Here is a 16,966-nt window from a genome sequence, read left to right as displayed (position 1 = left end):
GAGATCCAACAGCATAGAGATGAATCAAAGCAGTGCATGCTGGGAAGGAGCATGTTTAAAACACAGTCTTGCCACCAGCACTGTCTGGCTGCAGTTATAGTTGAACGACACCCAGGCATTTCCAGTCAATTTCCCCACGCTCTTTCCCATGAACGAAAGACATAAAGGCAATTCACATCTTCCAAACCCTGATTTGACAGCAATTTCTCTTTATATAGTTTATGCGAGGTTCATGAATAAAAGAGACTACTGCAGAAGGAAAGGTTAATGTTTCTCTGGAAGAGTTTGAAACAAATCCAATACTCACCCCATAGACTAGTTCACCCACCATCCCGTTCCAAGTCTTGGTTTCAGGGTCACGGGCGCCATATTTTCCATCCATGACTATGGACAGTCTGTACTTAATCCCGACATGTTTGGCAATCTCAGAAGCTAAATCGACACAGTAGCCTTCATACTTGTCATTGCCTTCCAGATGCATATGGTTTTTCTTGTACATCACGTATGGTGCTTCCTGTTAATCAAACACACTCTCATTTATTACCATCTTCGTTTATTGCTTTCATTGTCTGGTTTCACAGGCACCAGAGCCCACCGACAGCTTATCAGTCACAGGCATGCAGGCATGCTGGGATATCATGACTGTGCATTCATACCCACCCATTCTCTCACACACATAATCCACCAAACTGGAACACATACAAGAGGAACGACTGAAGCAGCAGACGGGGATTGTGGGACATTGATCCACATGTGACCACGGTCTGACCAAACTGGTTATTTCTAAGGCCCTCTTTACACCTGGTATTAACATCCATCTCAGGTGATCCAATCACAGGTTGCCAATTGAGAAAAAATGTTGTCTACACCTGAAGTACAGCCTGAGAGTTAAAGTCTGGATCTCATGCTCTTGGTCTTGAGACCTCAAGATCACATGAATGCTTCCATGTCTTAAGTCTGAGACACGTGGCGATATCTGTGATCGGTTCCTAAATGGTCATCCTTTGTCGTACAATGAGAGAGGTTCAAAGACGGCCGTTATCACGGTCTTGCGACCAAAGATAGCCTGCGATCATTTTATGACAGTGTCAGAAATACAGCATGCTCATCGCACAGTGTGTTTGCTGCTACAACCCACCTTTACTGACCAGCCGATAAAAAAGTGACATGAAATCAATGCGACATGGCGCAAAAACACAAAACTGCTTACCTCAAGCTCTTATGCATTCCTTTTTGCCACTTTCACTTTTTTTTAAGTATACATAAAAACTACAACTGCTAAAGTGTGATTCATCATGCTTTTTGTTTTCCACTAGCACATGCTGATGACATTTTATTCTTCTATAGTAACATGTGTCGTAGCCTGCGAGTCAATAGGTGTCATCATCGTACAGTCTACACACGCTATACACAAGTTTATTAGATCCATGTCGCACAGTGTGATTTATAGTGATCTTGTAGGATTGCTAAAATTGTGTGTCTCGGACTTTACTCTGGGACTTGGACTATGGTCTCAAAAAAAAAAGGAATCTGAGTTCTAGCACATTTATTACAGGTGATAATCAACTTAATCTCTAGTTGCCACAGTATCCTTTAAACTACAGATAATTTGCAAGAAACTCATGGCTTTGAGTGGCTGCCTAGCTAATATTACAGTGGCAAAGTGTTTTGAAATGAATGCTGCAATAAATTCATTCTTGGTTCTTAGTTTGGGTTTGGGCCACTGTCCTGCAGAGCTCCATCCCTAATCAAAAATGCTGCTGAAATATCTATCCCAGGGGTGCACAATCCTGTTCCTTGAGATCTACCTTCCTGCAGAGCTCATTTCCAGCCATGCTTCAGCACACCATGTCATAATTATCAAGTGTTCCTCAAGATCATAATTAGCTGGTTCAGGTGTGTTTGATCAGGAAGGTAGATCTCCAGGAATGGGAATTGGCAACCCTGATCTAACATATGTCTTCAGGATTGCCTGAAAATTATAGCCAGGCAGGTTTGATCAGGGATGGAACTAAACTCTGCAGGACAGTGACCATCAAGGGGTGCGCTTCTCTGGTCACAAGTTCCGTCATTACCAATAGAGTTCAATGTAAATAATGACCATAATTATCTAACAATGGATTTGAAAAAACCCACCCCAGGACTAGAGTTGCCCATGCATGCTCTAGAATTATTGTTCTGGGTCTGGGTCTTGGATCTTGGTCTAGATCTGGGCTCTGTTATTAGTCTGGATCTAGGTTTGGAAAGGCCTTGGTATTAACATGCATCTTCAGTAACCACTTGTGATTTATCAAAAACATCACTGTAGCATGGTGAGTGGCTGTCATATGCATCCCTGACCACCTCTGATGACTGGGTAACAATGCATCTCTGGACTCTGTTTACATACATTTAGCACTGTCCTCTTGGGATCAAAGCACTGGAGATGGATGATATCAGGTGTAAACAGGGTCTGAGACCATTAAGCAACATTGGAGACAAATCAATGTAGGTTTGATTCTGCTTCTCTCTCTTTCTCTCTCTCTCTCTCTCTCTCTCACACACACACACGGCCGAGGTGCAATATCCCAGGGGTCTGAAATGCATTGGCAGTTGAGGGTGAGAGGTGAGGTAGGCAAGAACGTATGAAGTGAGAAGGAATCCGATTCATGAAGTAAATGGCAGTGACTGCAGAGGAATCATAGTGTTGATTCTGTTCAGACACATTCAAGCATGTTGCACCTATATGCAACAGAAGCCTTCATCATTCCAACAGAAAGAACATTGAACATACTGTAGCCCTGCTAAAAAGACCTGCTTATACCAGCATAAACTTTGGGCTGGTTTATGCTGGGTATTGCTGGTTAGGTGTTTACTGCTGTTTCGGTCTATCTGTTGGACCATCGCAGGTCAACTATCATGACCGTTTTAGTGATATTGGCTGATTTACAGGTTTAGCTATATAAACAGCCTGGTGGGAACACCAGCAGCATGCCAGCGTGCCATGCTGGGGACCAGCATCACAAAAAAAACAATATATGGTCTTTTCAGCAGGGAAACAAACCAAAGCAAAAACAAAGCCATTGTTAGGATCCAAACTCAAAAGCACTTTGTCGACAAACAGAATTGAACAAAGAAAATTTCGCAAGCTGGTTTTATGCCCCCCCATTTCATAAGCTCTTTCGCCCCCCATTTCAAACACTGCAGCAGCAGCTTGCTTTTTTAAGCACATCGTTATTACCAAACAATATGGCTTCTCACAGAGAGAATGCATCCCATTAGAGTCAGAGACAATTAGGGTGCTAGTGGGTTAGCAATGGTTTGTTTGTTCTGTGCTGAATGTATCCTCTCACCTCTTACTTTCTGCGATTGTTTTCCTCCTGAATCCCTCTGATGGAATAACTGACAGCTGCTGGTTTAATTGCTCACATTCAAGTCATTTGAAAGACTGACCTTGGTTTTTGGTGAAACAAAACATTTACTAGCAATTGTTGTTTTACATGGGATAATGTCGTGAGCATTGATTTGAATTCCTCAGAGATGCATGTTGGCCTTGCCAATTGGAGGCTGATGCTAAAGCTAATGTCATTACCGGCAGGAGATGAAGTGATACGTCAGCACCGAGCAGTCCTCCGGTCAATGTAAAGTGGATCTGTGCAGGGGCCTCATACCTGGCCTCACTCAAATACACTTTAACTTTGCCGGGGGCAAACCATCGAACCCTTGTTTGTCGCGGTAAGCGTTAGCTTGCTGTTGTAGCTCATGTGTCATTGACCATTTACTTGATGAGTGGAAACAAGTCTTACCTACATATGCATTGTATATCTACTTTGATGATGTCAATGTAAAACCATCATACCTAATGCCGTTATTGTGATGTCACTGCTACGACAGGCCACTGATATATGGAAAATCAAAATGCTTTGACACCCACACGGATACAGTTGAAACACTCATGCGTCGCGTTTCCTCGCGTTCGACTGTTTCAACGTGTAATGAGTGGATGGAAAGCAACACAAAAGAAATGTACTTCTACCCGCCCAGGACAGAATGTATCAATCTAGGAGTCAACACCATGACCCTGATGGGCAGAATATGCGACACGTTTAAAATGTCATGGAGCGTGTACCATAATAGTAGTGACCACAATTGTTCGGTTTTCCACTGAGGAATCGTTGGTGTACTGCTGATCCATTATATTAACAAAGCGCTCAAACTCGTTCCAGTATCCGATCTGCAAAGGGAAAACATTTGCGTTATTATCAAACCACAGACATTTTTACTGCATTAACGCTAACTACCAAACCCCCCAGCCCTTCTGTTCGGCTAAGGAGGCTGTTGTGGATGTGTACTCTCATAAGACTGTGTTCATTAAAAAAGTATTAGGTCTCCGTGCTGCGGCTGTTATTGCCTGGAGTTAAACAAAAAAGGCAAATTCTTGGCTGACATTTGTTAAATAGAAAAAAAAAATGCTTATGGTAGAATTTTCAGGCATGCAGAAGCTGGAAGATACTCTTGCATGTAATTCTGCTCAACAAAAACTAAACTTGGTTAGGTTTTAATGATTTATGCATTCCGTTTTCACAAGAGTGCACTGTATGTTTCCTCTTTGCTATATGTTGGAGTTGTTTAGCGTTTGAGTGACATGTGTCAGAACAGTTAGCATAGCACTAGCCACTAGGGCATCACTGAGGTGACATTGCAGAGGGGTCCAACACAGTCTTGTACATCACTTCTGACAGCCACTGTCAATGCACTCCTCCTTACCGACACTGACCCCATCTAACCTTAGGCTAAACTACTCTCATCCGTAGTGATTGTTGCTGGAATGCTGTGTTACAAAGGGCAGTTTCTATTAGCTCACAAGAAAGCTGATGAATACTGGTTATGCTGATTCAAGCTGCTGTAAGTGGTAGGTTATAAACTGTTTTAAATGGGGATAGTGGCTTTAAAGATGAATACAGTTTGATGAGCACAGTTTTATTTTCACAGATGTATTTCTTAATGAAATTAGAAGTTAAGACATATTGAAGGTCTTGTCCAGCTACTTCTTTTTGCAACCAATTAAGGCAAGACTCTATTCAAACATTGTTTGCAAGCACTATTGTGAAATTCTTTCTTTCTTCCTTTCCTTCTTTCCTTCCTTCCTTCCTTCCTTCCTTCCTTCCTTCCTTCCTTCCTATCTATCACCATCTCTTCAGTAACACTTACACACAGCAGACTTCACAGTTTTCTTTCTATCTATATTCTGAAGGTTTTTACAGATGGTTTGCTCATATATCATTTGCTTGATTTATATAACATTTTATTGCTATGGTGAAAATGTATTTATTTCTCTGGCTGTTGACAGTTTTTCCTGATTTATGGAGTGATAAAAAGAGATCCAAAATCCTCTCTTTAAACACATTTAACTCATACACAGTAAGTCAACAAAATGAAACAAGAATTTTGAGCCATGCTCAACAATGTTCAGATTTCTATTCTGCAAATGTATGCATATTAGTGCATTTTTAAGTAGATAATGCTTCATTTACATATTTAAACATAACTTTTCATCAGATTTAATATACAAAATGTAATAATGTACTTTTATTAATTAACTGGGGAGGTTTTTATTCAATTTGCCTGTTATGTCTGGACTTAATTGTTGCTAAGATGAGTCACCAGTATTGTTGGTCTATTTTCTCTATTGAGAATAACTATACATTTTAAATGTGTATGTGTATATGTATGTGTTTTTTTTTTTTTTTTTTTTTTTTAAGTAAACTAGCATATACATACTGAAATGTATCCCAGTTTGGGTTCTTACACTGACTTTACAAAGCTTACCCAACAAATGGACAAATTTACTGATGACTTACTTTTCTTGGGCCCCCTGTTTTCATTTCATAAACATCAATAGTGTAGTTTGATCTGCGGCCAAAGCTGTCAAACTGAATATTGCCAGTCATCCCTTGCACCTGGACCTGCCAGAAACGACAACACAAAGAAACCAGCAAAATAACAATGGTGCATGACACTTAAGAATACATTAGGATGTGTCAGAGAAGCACATATGAATCATACAGAGGCATAATTCATTTCAAAGTACTCACTCTGACAATCTGAATTACACATTGAGAGATTACAAATGGTTATTGTCATTTTCATAAAAGCTTAAGCACTCAGAATCTTGCATGAGAAAAACAAAAGATAGATGTTTTACCATTTTGAGAGCTCGTTCAATGTCGATGCCTTGGCTCCAAGGGACTGCAGGGTTAGCCAGGCAATCGCCTGCACTGCCTCGCCTGGACACATCTACTCGCTGGCGTCGCAGGTATCGGAACGCCTCCGCAATGACCAGGATAGCATCATAAGACAGTGCTGAAGTGTACTGTACACAACAACCGTTAACCACATCACATTAACAGTTATTTGTTAGAGCAGTTTTAAAATAAGCAAACACATTATCTGTAAGTAAACACTTCGAACAGGGTTAAAATAAGCTGCCCTCTTCCAGGTCTACAAGCGCATGTTGATGTACATAATGAAGGATAATTGCGATGCATTACTGCATGTAATCATAGCTGGCAAATGCAACAAAAGACGACACACTTCAGGGATGTAGCTTGTGCATTGTTTCTTGCTATGTAAAGAGTGTTAACAAGGTTTCTAATTACAGAGATATGTAAAATGTTTAGTTTATGTGAGACTCTACCGGGTTTTGCTGCTATTGTTGTTCATGGGTGTAACCTGTAATTACATCCCATTTCAACCAAGAAAAGAGAATGAGCTGGCATCTGCTAATTTGCTGTGAGCTACGCTATTGTATTGTTTTGTATTTCTTCAAAGCGACTGTAGTGAGGAATTCAGCGACTAAAATAAACGTAATATAACAAAGGTAACATCAAAGGAGACATTGTGCATTTACATTCTCAATTCAAAATGCCTTTTGATGCCTTCATTAAAATACTGTCTTGGAAAAGACTTGGAAAATGTGTCTGGCTGCAAGTGCGAATTTCCACAGTGAGAAATTAATGAAAAAGAAAATGTTGAGCTTTAAAAAAATACAAAATAAAATAAAAGGAGTCTATTGTGTGAAATATACTTAATTTTTCATTAAAATAATGTTACAGTGCAAAATATGTACTGTGCCCCTAAAAGCAAAGTATAATTAAAATGTTCCCTTGGTTTTTTTGGGGACTTGGACAGTTTTATAACATTCAGGTGTTTTTAAACGTGCTTGCCAGTTCGATGAGAGCGTGGTCATTTCTTACCCACCCATACACACTAAAACCTTAATTAAAATAGCATTTAAAATCTCTTCATCGCATGATCATTGTTTTATTAGATGTAAATTGAGCCCCAGTTTTAATAGCACCTTGGACTGAATGTCAGTTTATCGACTGTTGCAAGGAAGGAAAATAGAGAAAATGGCCAAAGAAAGAAAAGGTCAAAGATCAGAAGAAGAAGAGACAACAACGTTCGTTGTATGTTTTTAAGTAGTTTCAGACCTTCAGCGGAGTGTTTCTAGCTTCAGGAAACTCTCTTTCATCTAGACGGTCCCATCTCTGGAGAAACTGTTGAACAACTGTGTTTTCAGGATTGATTATCTGAAAGCCACTAATGTTTGCTCCGCCGAGAAAGACCTTGTCCAAGCTGATGTTGGTAAAGCCCTGAGGAAAGAGATGATGGAAAAGAAGCAAGCTTAGGATCCATGAGATGATGGCAATATAACAATCATCATGTGAAAATGGATTCAACTCAATGTTTCTGCTTCAAAACCCAAAAGACGAAAATCACTGGGGTTCCTTGTGGTATATTGAAATGAGTATTGTATAAGGTTGTTAAATTGGTAGAACCATAAGAAAACTGATATTTATGATTTTAATATATCACTTTTGGATAAATAAATAAAAATAAAAAAACACACTTGTGTATCAAAAGTGTGTAGAAATATATAATTGTACTTGTTAATTTTTACTGATTACACTTACACTCTTTTTCAGAGTTATTACATTTTGTTGACAATCATATAAAAATGACAAAAAACAGTCCCATATACATATATTACACTCATTTGTTGCATGTTTTGTAGTGGATGAGTATCTTTTCATCTTCTTGAACATTGTTATTTGTCTTTGAATTTCCATTATTTCTGAAAATCTCCCTGATTTAGTTAGAGTACAGAGGTGCTGAAACTCACCAGATTGGCAATAACATAATGGTAGCCCCGACTGTTCTTTCCAAGTGCCACAACCTACAGGAAAGAGAATCAATAACAGTTTACAATCCATGTAAGAAGAACGCAGGGGCCTTATAACGTCCCTCAGGTGAGCGCCTCTCTCCATTTATACTGTCTTAACTGACAAAGGCGCTCAACACTGATGGATGTTTCCACATGCAGCGACTGACAGTCTTCGATGTGGCTTGCAACTGTACGCTGGCCAATGGGAATACACATGGACAAACCCCTACATGTCTCTGACTTCCTACGTATGAACAAAAGGCGTCACTGCTGGGTGCTGATGACTGACCCTATCTGACCCTGTAATCTTCACCTCAGACCCCTTTCAATAGTGGCCATTAGTGAAGCGTACAAACAATGATCACTTCAAGGACATAATTTTGCTGTTTATGATCCTGGGTTATGTGTCCTCATGATTAATTTTGAACCCCAAGGTAAAATCTCACATGAGATTTTGAAAGCAGTTGGTTGTGACACAAGCTTTGTGCAGGGTGAACACATACAGTATACACTTAAAAGACAGAAAATCCTTTTTTCTTTCTTTTTTTTTTAAGTGATAGAAATGCTCACTTCCAAATGGAATTCATTCTATGTCAACATCTATGAATTATCATTAGAGTACTAGTGGAGTATTAGTAGATTGTTGGGGTAGGGTACGTTTACATGTATTGGTAAATTTACTTATAATCAGTAGAGGACCATCAAAATAAATTGTTAACAGTTATTATGCAGACAGTCTACTAATACTCTAATGGCTGCTAGCTGACATGGAGTTGCAAAGTTACTTATACTGTAGCTAGTAGAATGTCCATGCGTATCATGAAAATAATGTGTTACTAAAAAGTCCTTTATACAAATGTTTCTTGTTTGTTCCACTTATTCATTCTGTATTAGTGAGATGTGGGCAACTTTGTACAAATGGATACAATAATAAAAACAATAATTTTGCCACTTTTTTCCATCTATTAAAAATGTAGCACAGGGGAAGGATGACTGCTTGTGAAGGCTGGTCAATTTTGACAGCAACAAAACTGCAAATTCATAGCATGCTATGACATGGATATAATATCACAGTGTACCTGAGCTGAAGATCATGAAGGAAAGTGCATGGAGAAAGCAGTAATGAGCAATGAGCAATAACTTGAGCAATTGCACCATTCTAGACAGAACAACATGTTCACCCAAAAATGGACCTCTTGTCACACCATTTACTAAACTCTCATGTCTTCTTAAAGGAGTAGACAGTGACTAGGCATTGTCAAGTCCAAAAGAGAACAAATAGCACCATAAACAGTTCTTTTTATCTTTTATTTTATTTATTTTTTTTTTTTTTTATGGGAAATACTTAATTTCACTTGTTACAAAAATTTTCTACACATATCTATCAAACATGTGCATTATTAGTGATTAAGAGAGAACCAATGCCATTTGGCTTCACTGAATGTCAAACCACACAAATATTCATTTAACACAGTTTAGGGTTTGATAGTCCATTTTAGACATTCTACTAACTATAAGTAACTGCAACTACATGTCAACAAGTAGACATTAAAGTATTAGGTATTAGTAGACTGCTTAATATCTGCTCACAGTTTATTTTGATGCTCCACCAACACACGTTCAACTGACTAAGCAACTCTGCAAGTATGTCAACTTATTCTACTAACCCTAACCCTAATGGTCTACTGATACTCTAATGAGAGTTCCAAATGTATTACAGTTCATTACAGTTAGTTGACATGTACAGATAGTTGCAAAGTTATAGTTAGTAGAATGTCTAAAGTGGAATTGAAAAATAGTGTTACCCAGTTTGAGAGAAATGGATTACAGCACACTCATTTGGATTACTTGCAATACTTTTAGAGACCCTTTTTAATCCTTTCCACTAAATGATTTCTGATGTGAATATTCTACATTATATCATCCGTGTCCTTTTTTGTTCCACAGAAGAGACAACCTCCTATAGATCTGGAACAACATGGGGGTTAGATGATAATGACAGAAATTTCATTTTTGGCCAACCTTTAACGCCTCCCCAAAGCATAAAAGATTGTGATCTAATGATATAGCCATATTGTCTCTGATGCTCTTTTGCCATAATGCCCTTGACTTTTGGCTCCACTGAAGGCTTTTGGAGCCAGTGAGGTTATCAGTCCTGTCCCACAAACAAATACTGCTGCAGGCTCCTCACACCTGAGCGAGAGCTGGCGGAAGAACAAAGATCATGACTGAACTTCACAGCCTGTGGGACAGCAGGACCACTCTACAACCTTGATGTGGACACAGCCAGGGTCTAATGACACGATTCCATTCAAAGGGTCCAGACCGAGACCTGACGCACACATGGCACAGAACACTAGTACTAACAGAAGACATGATAGAATTTACATTTGAAGTGAATCAGTCCTTGAAATAACCGGTGGTCTTTTTTTTTTGTACCTTTCCGTACTCTGTTGAAAAAAAAATAAAAAAAACAGCATAAGCTGGCTAGGTATGTTTTGAAGCGTGACAACTGGTTTGAGCTGGTTTAAGCTGGTCCTGATCTGGTTAAAAACTGATCATAAACTGGTTTAAGCTGGTCCTGAGCTGGTCCTAAGAAACCAATTCGTCAGTCACCTAAGGAACCAGTTCAAACCAGCTGCCATTCTTCAAAACATATCAAACCAGCTAATGCTGTTTTTTTTTTTTTCAGCAGGATCAGCAGTGTCATAGGCAGAATCGTGCTGATAGAAGTGCTCTCTACAGCGCGCGATCAGTTCTCAGCGCTCAAATACACACACAGCAGTTCAAATGTTTATCGTGTAGAGTATCTCACGTAAATTCAGTTGGTTATGGATTAAGTAAACGTGAACAGGTGGGTGAAAACTGAACGTGTGTCAGTATTTAATGCATGCCTTCTGATATAAAAGAGCAGCATTCCAAATTAAATACCTATCTGTCATTAATGTTAACCAACAAAAGATGTTAAATAAATGTATACATGTTAAGTAAAACCTACAGTATCTGAAAAATTTGTTTAATTTGTATCTCTATTGTATTTGTCTTATTGTGCTTCTTTAAATATGTATATAAGTTGCTCCTTTTTTCACTTAAAGGGATAGTTCATCCAAAAATGAAAATTGTCATAATTTATTCAATATTTTCCAAATTCAGTCCTTGATTCAAATTTCTCATAAGCTTAATTGATTTGGTCTAAAGAGAGAAGAATTAATGATTATTTTAGTTTGAAGACTACATATAAAATAGCTACCAAAATAAATTTTGGTAACTACAGTTTGGCTAAAACTATTGACTAAAAGTAGTGACTAAAAGTTGACTAAAATGCAATGACATTTCGTCGACTAAAACTAGACTAAAACTATGAAAGACTCAAATGACTAAAATGTGACTAAGACTATTAAGCATTTTCGTCTCAAGACTAAGACTAAGACTAAATCAAAAATGCCTGCCAAAATTAACACTGCCCTCCAGTGCCCCTATTAGGTGTAGGCCGGGGCTCGGAACAAGTAGTTCCACTCACCATTGTCAAAGCACTACCTCACTGGGTGAGATTGGATAACACTGGAAAAATGTACCCGTTCTGCTTGGAACAGGGATGATGCGGAAGCCCCATCCTTCCCAAAGGAGTTTTTAGAAGCAAATACACATATAGCATCCGTTTAGGTGTATATGAAGAAATGTTAGGTGATTAAAACCCTCTTGGGAAGGCAGAAGTCTGCCGGGAAAACCCAGGCTCAAAGGTTATACCGTGGACTATACACATATGAGTACCGCTAAGGTCTCAATATGGAATCCAGCCTTCCACAGTTCTCATGGATTCATCATAAAGGCCTGGCGCCGGACATTCCGCCACATCCAGCTGCCTAGGGTGATGGAGGATCTCAATAGGGTCTACAGTACGGACACTCTGGAGCAGTTTTAGCAAACTGACACTAACCGGGGCCTCTCGGTGCCACTACCTATTTGAGGTGAGAACACTGGAGGATACCAGCTCTACACGAAGAAGAGAAGAACACCACTCGACGAACAGGTTCCACTTCAAGGCATAAGCATGCTTCGTAGATGGTGCTCTTGCCGAAGTGATGGTGTTCACTGCCTCCTGGGGTAGGTCACCTAGAACCTCTGCGTCTCGTTCAGGGACCAGAAATGGAGTTTCCAAAGGTTCTACCCGCAGAACAGGGGCATCGGATGCTTTCACTGTAGTGAAGCAGATACCGCTGAACTTGGAGGGACACGGGCGAACTGAATTGCCGAGGCTGATGGTCCACAGAAGCCAGCGAGACGGACTGGGTAGTGTTGACCAGGTGCTTAGAAACAGTACAAGTGGGACCAGCAGAACCACAGCCGTACCCGCAGTGGGGCAGCGAGGTGGAACACAGGGACCCAACTGGTTCGCAGCTCTGAGATGGTGCTCTTCCAGCAGTGGACCTCAGCATGCTTAATGCCCAGACACATGAGACAGCGATCGTGACCATCACCCGTTTCCAGGTAACAACCACACCCAGAAACGCACGGGTGAAATGGCATCCTTATAAGGACGATCCGTCGTCTTTACAAAGATGCAGCTGTGAAGCTCTTTTAGAGAAATTTGCTCTTTAGGAAATGCTCTTTTAGTGCTGAGGCGCACAGGGGAATTGGCCGTTTGCAACCCAACAGGGGGTAGTGCAGCCTGAAGTGCGCAACCCACTCGACTCGGGAATGACCACCGCTGAAGCGCCGTCTTGCCGAGAGCATGCTGAACTCGTAGTTCACAGCAGACACAGTTGAGCAGAACAATACTAACGCTCGGCTCCGAAGCGAAAAGCTGGTATGCATTGCACCTGCTGCCTTATTATACTAACGCTGTTATCAGCGGCAACTGGATGCAATAATTGCATGACAATGTGCATAAGCTTGTTTAGTTTACACTCAAAGTAGATTGGTCTATCGAAGGGATATCCCAATTCGTCAGTCACCAACGTGACGTCAAGAGTGACCGACTGAAAGGGAATGCGCCTATTGGTAGTCGTCCCATTATTTCTGGGGCTTAGGTATGTCATCATGTTATACATTTGCATAATGCCCACCTACTGGCTGCTTTTGTTGCCCTCAAACAACAGTTGGGTATGTGATTTGGATATGTCGAGAAGATGTTTGTTTTTTTCACTGCAATGGCAAAAAACATTGTATGGACTTACAGTACAGGTCAAAAGTTTGGAAACATTACTATTTTTAATGTTTTTGAAAGAAGTTTCTTCTGCTCATCAAGCCTGCACTTATTTGATCAAAAATACAGAAAAAACAGTAATATTGTGAAATATTATTACAACTTAAAATAATAGTTTTCTATTTGAATATACTTTAAAAAATAATTTATTCCTGTGATGCAAAGCTTAATTTTCAGCATCATTACGCCAGCCTTCAGTGTCACATGTAACATCCAGTCTATCACATGATCATTTAGAAATCATTCTAATATTCTGATTTATTATGAGTGTTGGAAACAGTTCTGCTGTCTCATATATTTGATGAATAAAAGGTTAAAAAGAACTGCATTTATTCAAAAAAAATAATAGATTCTAATAATATATATTCTAATAATATATTTTCTTTACTATCACTTTTTATCAATTTAACACATCCTTGTGCTGAAATAAAAGTATTGATTTTATTTTAAAAAAAGAAAGAAAAAATTACTGATCCCAAATTACTGACCAGTAGTGTATATTGTTATTACAAAATATTTATATTTTAAAAACATAGCTTTTTTTTTTTTAACTTTTTTTTTTTTTTATACTTTTTATTCATCAAAGTATCCTAAAAAAGTATCACATGTTCTGAAAAAATATTAAGCAGCAGAACTGTTTCCAACTTTGATAATGAATCATCATATTAGAATGATTTCTAAAGGATCATGTGATAATGATCCTAAAAATTCAGCTTTGCATCACAGAAATAAATGATAATTTAAAGTATAATAAATTTAAAAACAATTATTTTAAATTGTAATAATATATCACAATATTAAATTTTTTTTCTGTATTTTTGATCAAATAAATACAGGCTTGAGGAGCAGAAGAAACTTCTTTCAAAAACATTAAAAATAGTAATGTTTCCAAACGTTTGACCTGTACTGTATATAGAGATGCCATAGTTATTGTTTACAGCTGCTCATGAAGCCTCAGGAGCTAAAACCTGATTATGGTAATAGCCGTAACATTTCAAACACACAATTTAAACATTTGACCAATCACAACAGACTGAGCTGGAGCAGACAGAGTTGGGTTTAAAGAGACAGGAGCTAAAACAAGAGTGTTTCAGGCAGTGGGTGAAAAGAAATGCTGCTGCAGTGTATAGAATTACAAAAATGATGTGCTTTCTGATCTGTAAATCATCTAAATGTATTCTAGCATAGCCCAAAAATAAAATTATGAACTTGTAATTGAACATAATACGGCCACTTTAAATGACAATATTCAGCAACTATAATATTTCAGAGCAGCAGATTACTGAAATCCCAGCATGTAATATAGACGGATGAAAGTGGGCTGATTTCTGGGAGGCATTATGGGGCTGGATTACAGATAATGTGAAGTAAATACCCAAAGATTTCTGCGCTCACTTTGTAATCTTCCTCCCCTCGCTGGCACATTGATCCCACCTCTAGCACTGTCACCTTTGTGTTGGCCAGTCAGAAAGAGATTTGGTGTCCTTGAGGGTAGTTTTCACCCCGTCGTGATGGGCAAAGGCAGAATAGAGTGACCCTGTGCCCGCCCACAGACAGAACCTATTCACACGAGTCTGACAGAGAGAGCCCAGCGCATGAGCCCAAATGAAAGCAATCGCAAAGCATTCAGTCCAGAGGTTCAATAAAACCAGACGTCAGACCGCTGGGTCATTACAGCTCAGGCATGACCTTTAGCTAAAACACGCAGAGCTGGGATTTGGACTTGAGCGCAATAACTGCAAAAACTGTTTGATTGTTTTAGGAAAATGATGTTAAATGGCATAGCAGGGACTATATAATTGCTCTTCCTTGCAGTGAGCGGTTAGGGTTTCATTTCTTGGGGGCTGATAAAGAAAATGATATTGGATAGTACCACAGAAGAAAACAAAAATTAATAATAAATAAAAAAAAAAAAACTAGATTTGCATTTCCCAGAGGAAATATCTGTGCTTGCAAGGCAGCAAAAGAGTGTTCAAATGTTAGGTAAAATATAGTGTTCGAGAGAAAAATGGAGAGAGGCTGATAGTAACATGCTAAATTCATGACTAAAGAATGTAAGAAAGAAAAAAAAAAAATCACAATAATTCAATATGTAAATCAATTTAAAAAAGACCAATAGCAATATTGCATGCAAATACTGCAATGACATCATCAGTGTTAATTAGAATTTGAATGCTCCACATTCTATACATCATTTAATGTAATTTAGAGAGATTTACAAATTTCGTAGGAAACTTTTTTTTTTCTATTATTTTGTATTGCACTTATAATTTTGTAGCAATGTTTTGTAGTACTTTAGCATATCAAAAATAGAGCCAAAAAATAATTTAGTGCAATGACCATTTTTCAAAATCTCTCTGATTTCTCTCTGAATGGTTTATAATACCAAACTTTGACTGAAAAAAGAAAAATATATATATATAAAAAAGAAAACTATTTGCTTTCTGTTTGACATCAATCAAAACAAGTTATTTTCACAGCTCATGTTTATTGCTGCTCTTTGTGGACTGGGAAAGAAGTTTTGGGTTTTGAAAGTTACAGTATGTTTTCATAATACAAGCTCCAATATCTCAAAAGATAAATCATCATAATGCTATATCTGAAGAAGAAGAAGAAGAAGAAAAATAAAAAAATCAGATCACATACCTAAGGCTACAAAACAAAGTTTGGATGAAGTCTGTATATTATGCAGGTGAAGCTGAATTAATTATGGAACATTGTGGAGAAGAATAAAAAAAGAGAATATTCACGGCAGTGTTGCACTGTAACTAAACAAATAACAATGCATAGGAAGAAAACAATGTGTAAGAACCATTTAAAAAATATTATTCCGAATGCAAAAACAGAAGTGGGTCTAAAGCGTCATGGGCAGGCCTTATCTCACTCACAGCATGAGTGCAGCTCGGGTAACAAAAAAGCTGCAGCATCATCAATTCCTCCTCCAACACTTACCTCATGGCACGACCAATCAATAAGCGTTCTTCAAAACTCATTGAGGGCTGAGGCTGGGGGAGGACAAATTGCCCCAAACGCTTTCCAAAAGCTCTCCAGAACACTCAGTTATCTTAATTTTTGCTCCCTCAGGCTAGCTTTTATGTGGGCAGGCCAGAAGCCGGAGTGATCCCGGGGGGATACATTCTAATTAACTGGCAGAGGCATCTGTACCTCTCCTGTCCTCTCAGCTGCTTTGAATTCAAACCTCTGTGAGCTGAGCAGGTCTGGCTGTTTTCCAAAAGACAAACTAAATACACTAGCCTATGCAAATGGATTTGAATCCGTGTATAACTTTTCTGAAACATTAAACACCTTTAATATTGGTTTTTACTTAAATCACAATTGCAACATCGGGCTGATCCAATGCAAAGCATAATCCGACGTACATTTAAGTGGTTTACTAAAAAGCAACATGTAAAACCACCCAAACCATAATGCTTTAAATTCGTTATACCATCAATAAAATGAATATGCATCAGTATGCATTTAAGTGGAAACAAATGACTGTATAGAGTCTGAACCTCATAGAAATGCATGAAGTTTGAATGGTCATACATCAC

At 38.6% G+C, this 16,966-nt stretch overlaps 1 protein-coding gene across 1 annotated transcript in view; it reads right to left on the bottom strand.

The window, feature by feature from the left end:
* The window catches only part of LOC109102015 (glutamate receptor 3-like), a 118,241-nt gene that overhangs the window by 31,109 nt on the left and 70,166 nt on the right, over positions 1-16,966 (bottom strand). The window contains 6 exon segments of the mRNA XM_042737827.1: positions 308-514; positions 4,109-4,213; positions 5,841-5,945; positions 6,185-6,352; positions 7,473-7,634; positions 8,165-8,218. Coding sequence (XP_042593761.1) covers positions 308-514; positions 4,109-4,213; positions 5,841-5,945; positions 6,185-6,352; positions 7,473-7,634; positions 8,165-8,218 — 801 coding nt within the window.

This window comes from Cyprinus carpio, chromosome B14, assembly GCF_018340385.1.
Source record: "Cyprinus carpio isolate SPL01 chromosome B14, ASM1834038v1, whole genome shotgun sequence".
Classification (NCBI taxonomy): domain Eukaryota; kingdom Metazoa; phylum Chordata; class Actinopteri; order Cypriniformes; family Cyprinidae; genus Cyprinus; species Cyprinus carpio.
Note: the sequence above shows the minus strand (reverse complement) of the source record. Positions and strands in the feature narration are given on the sequence as shown.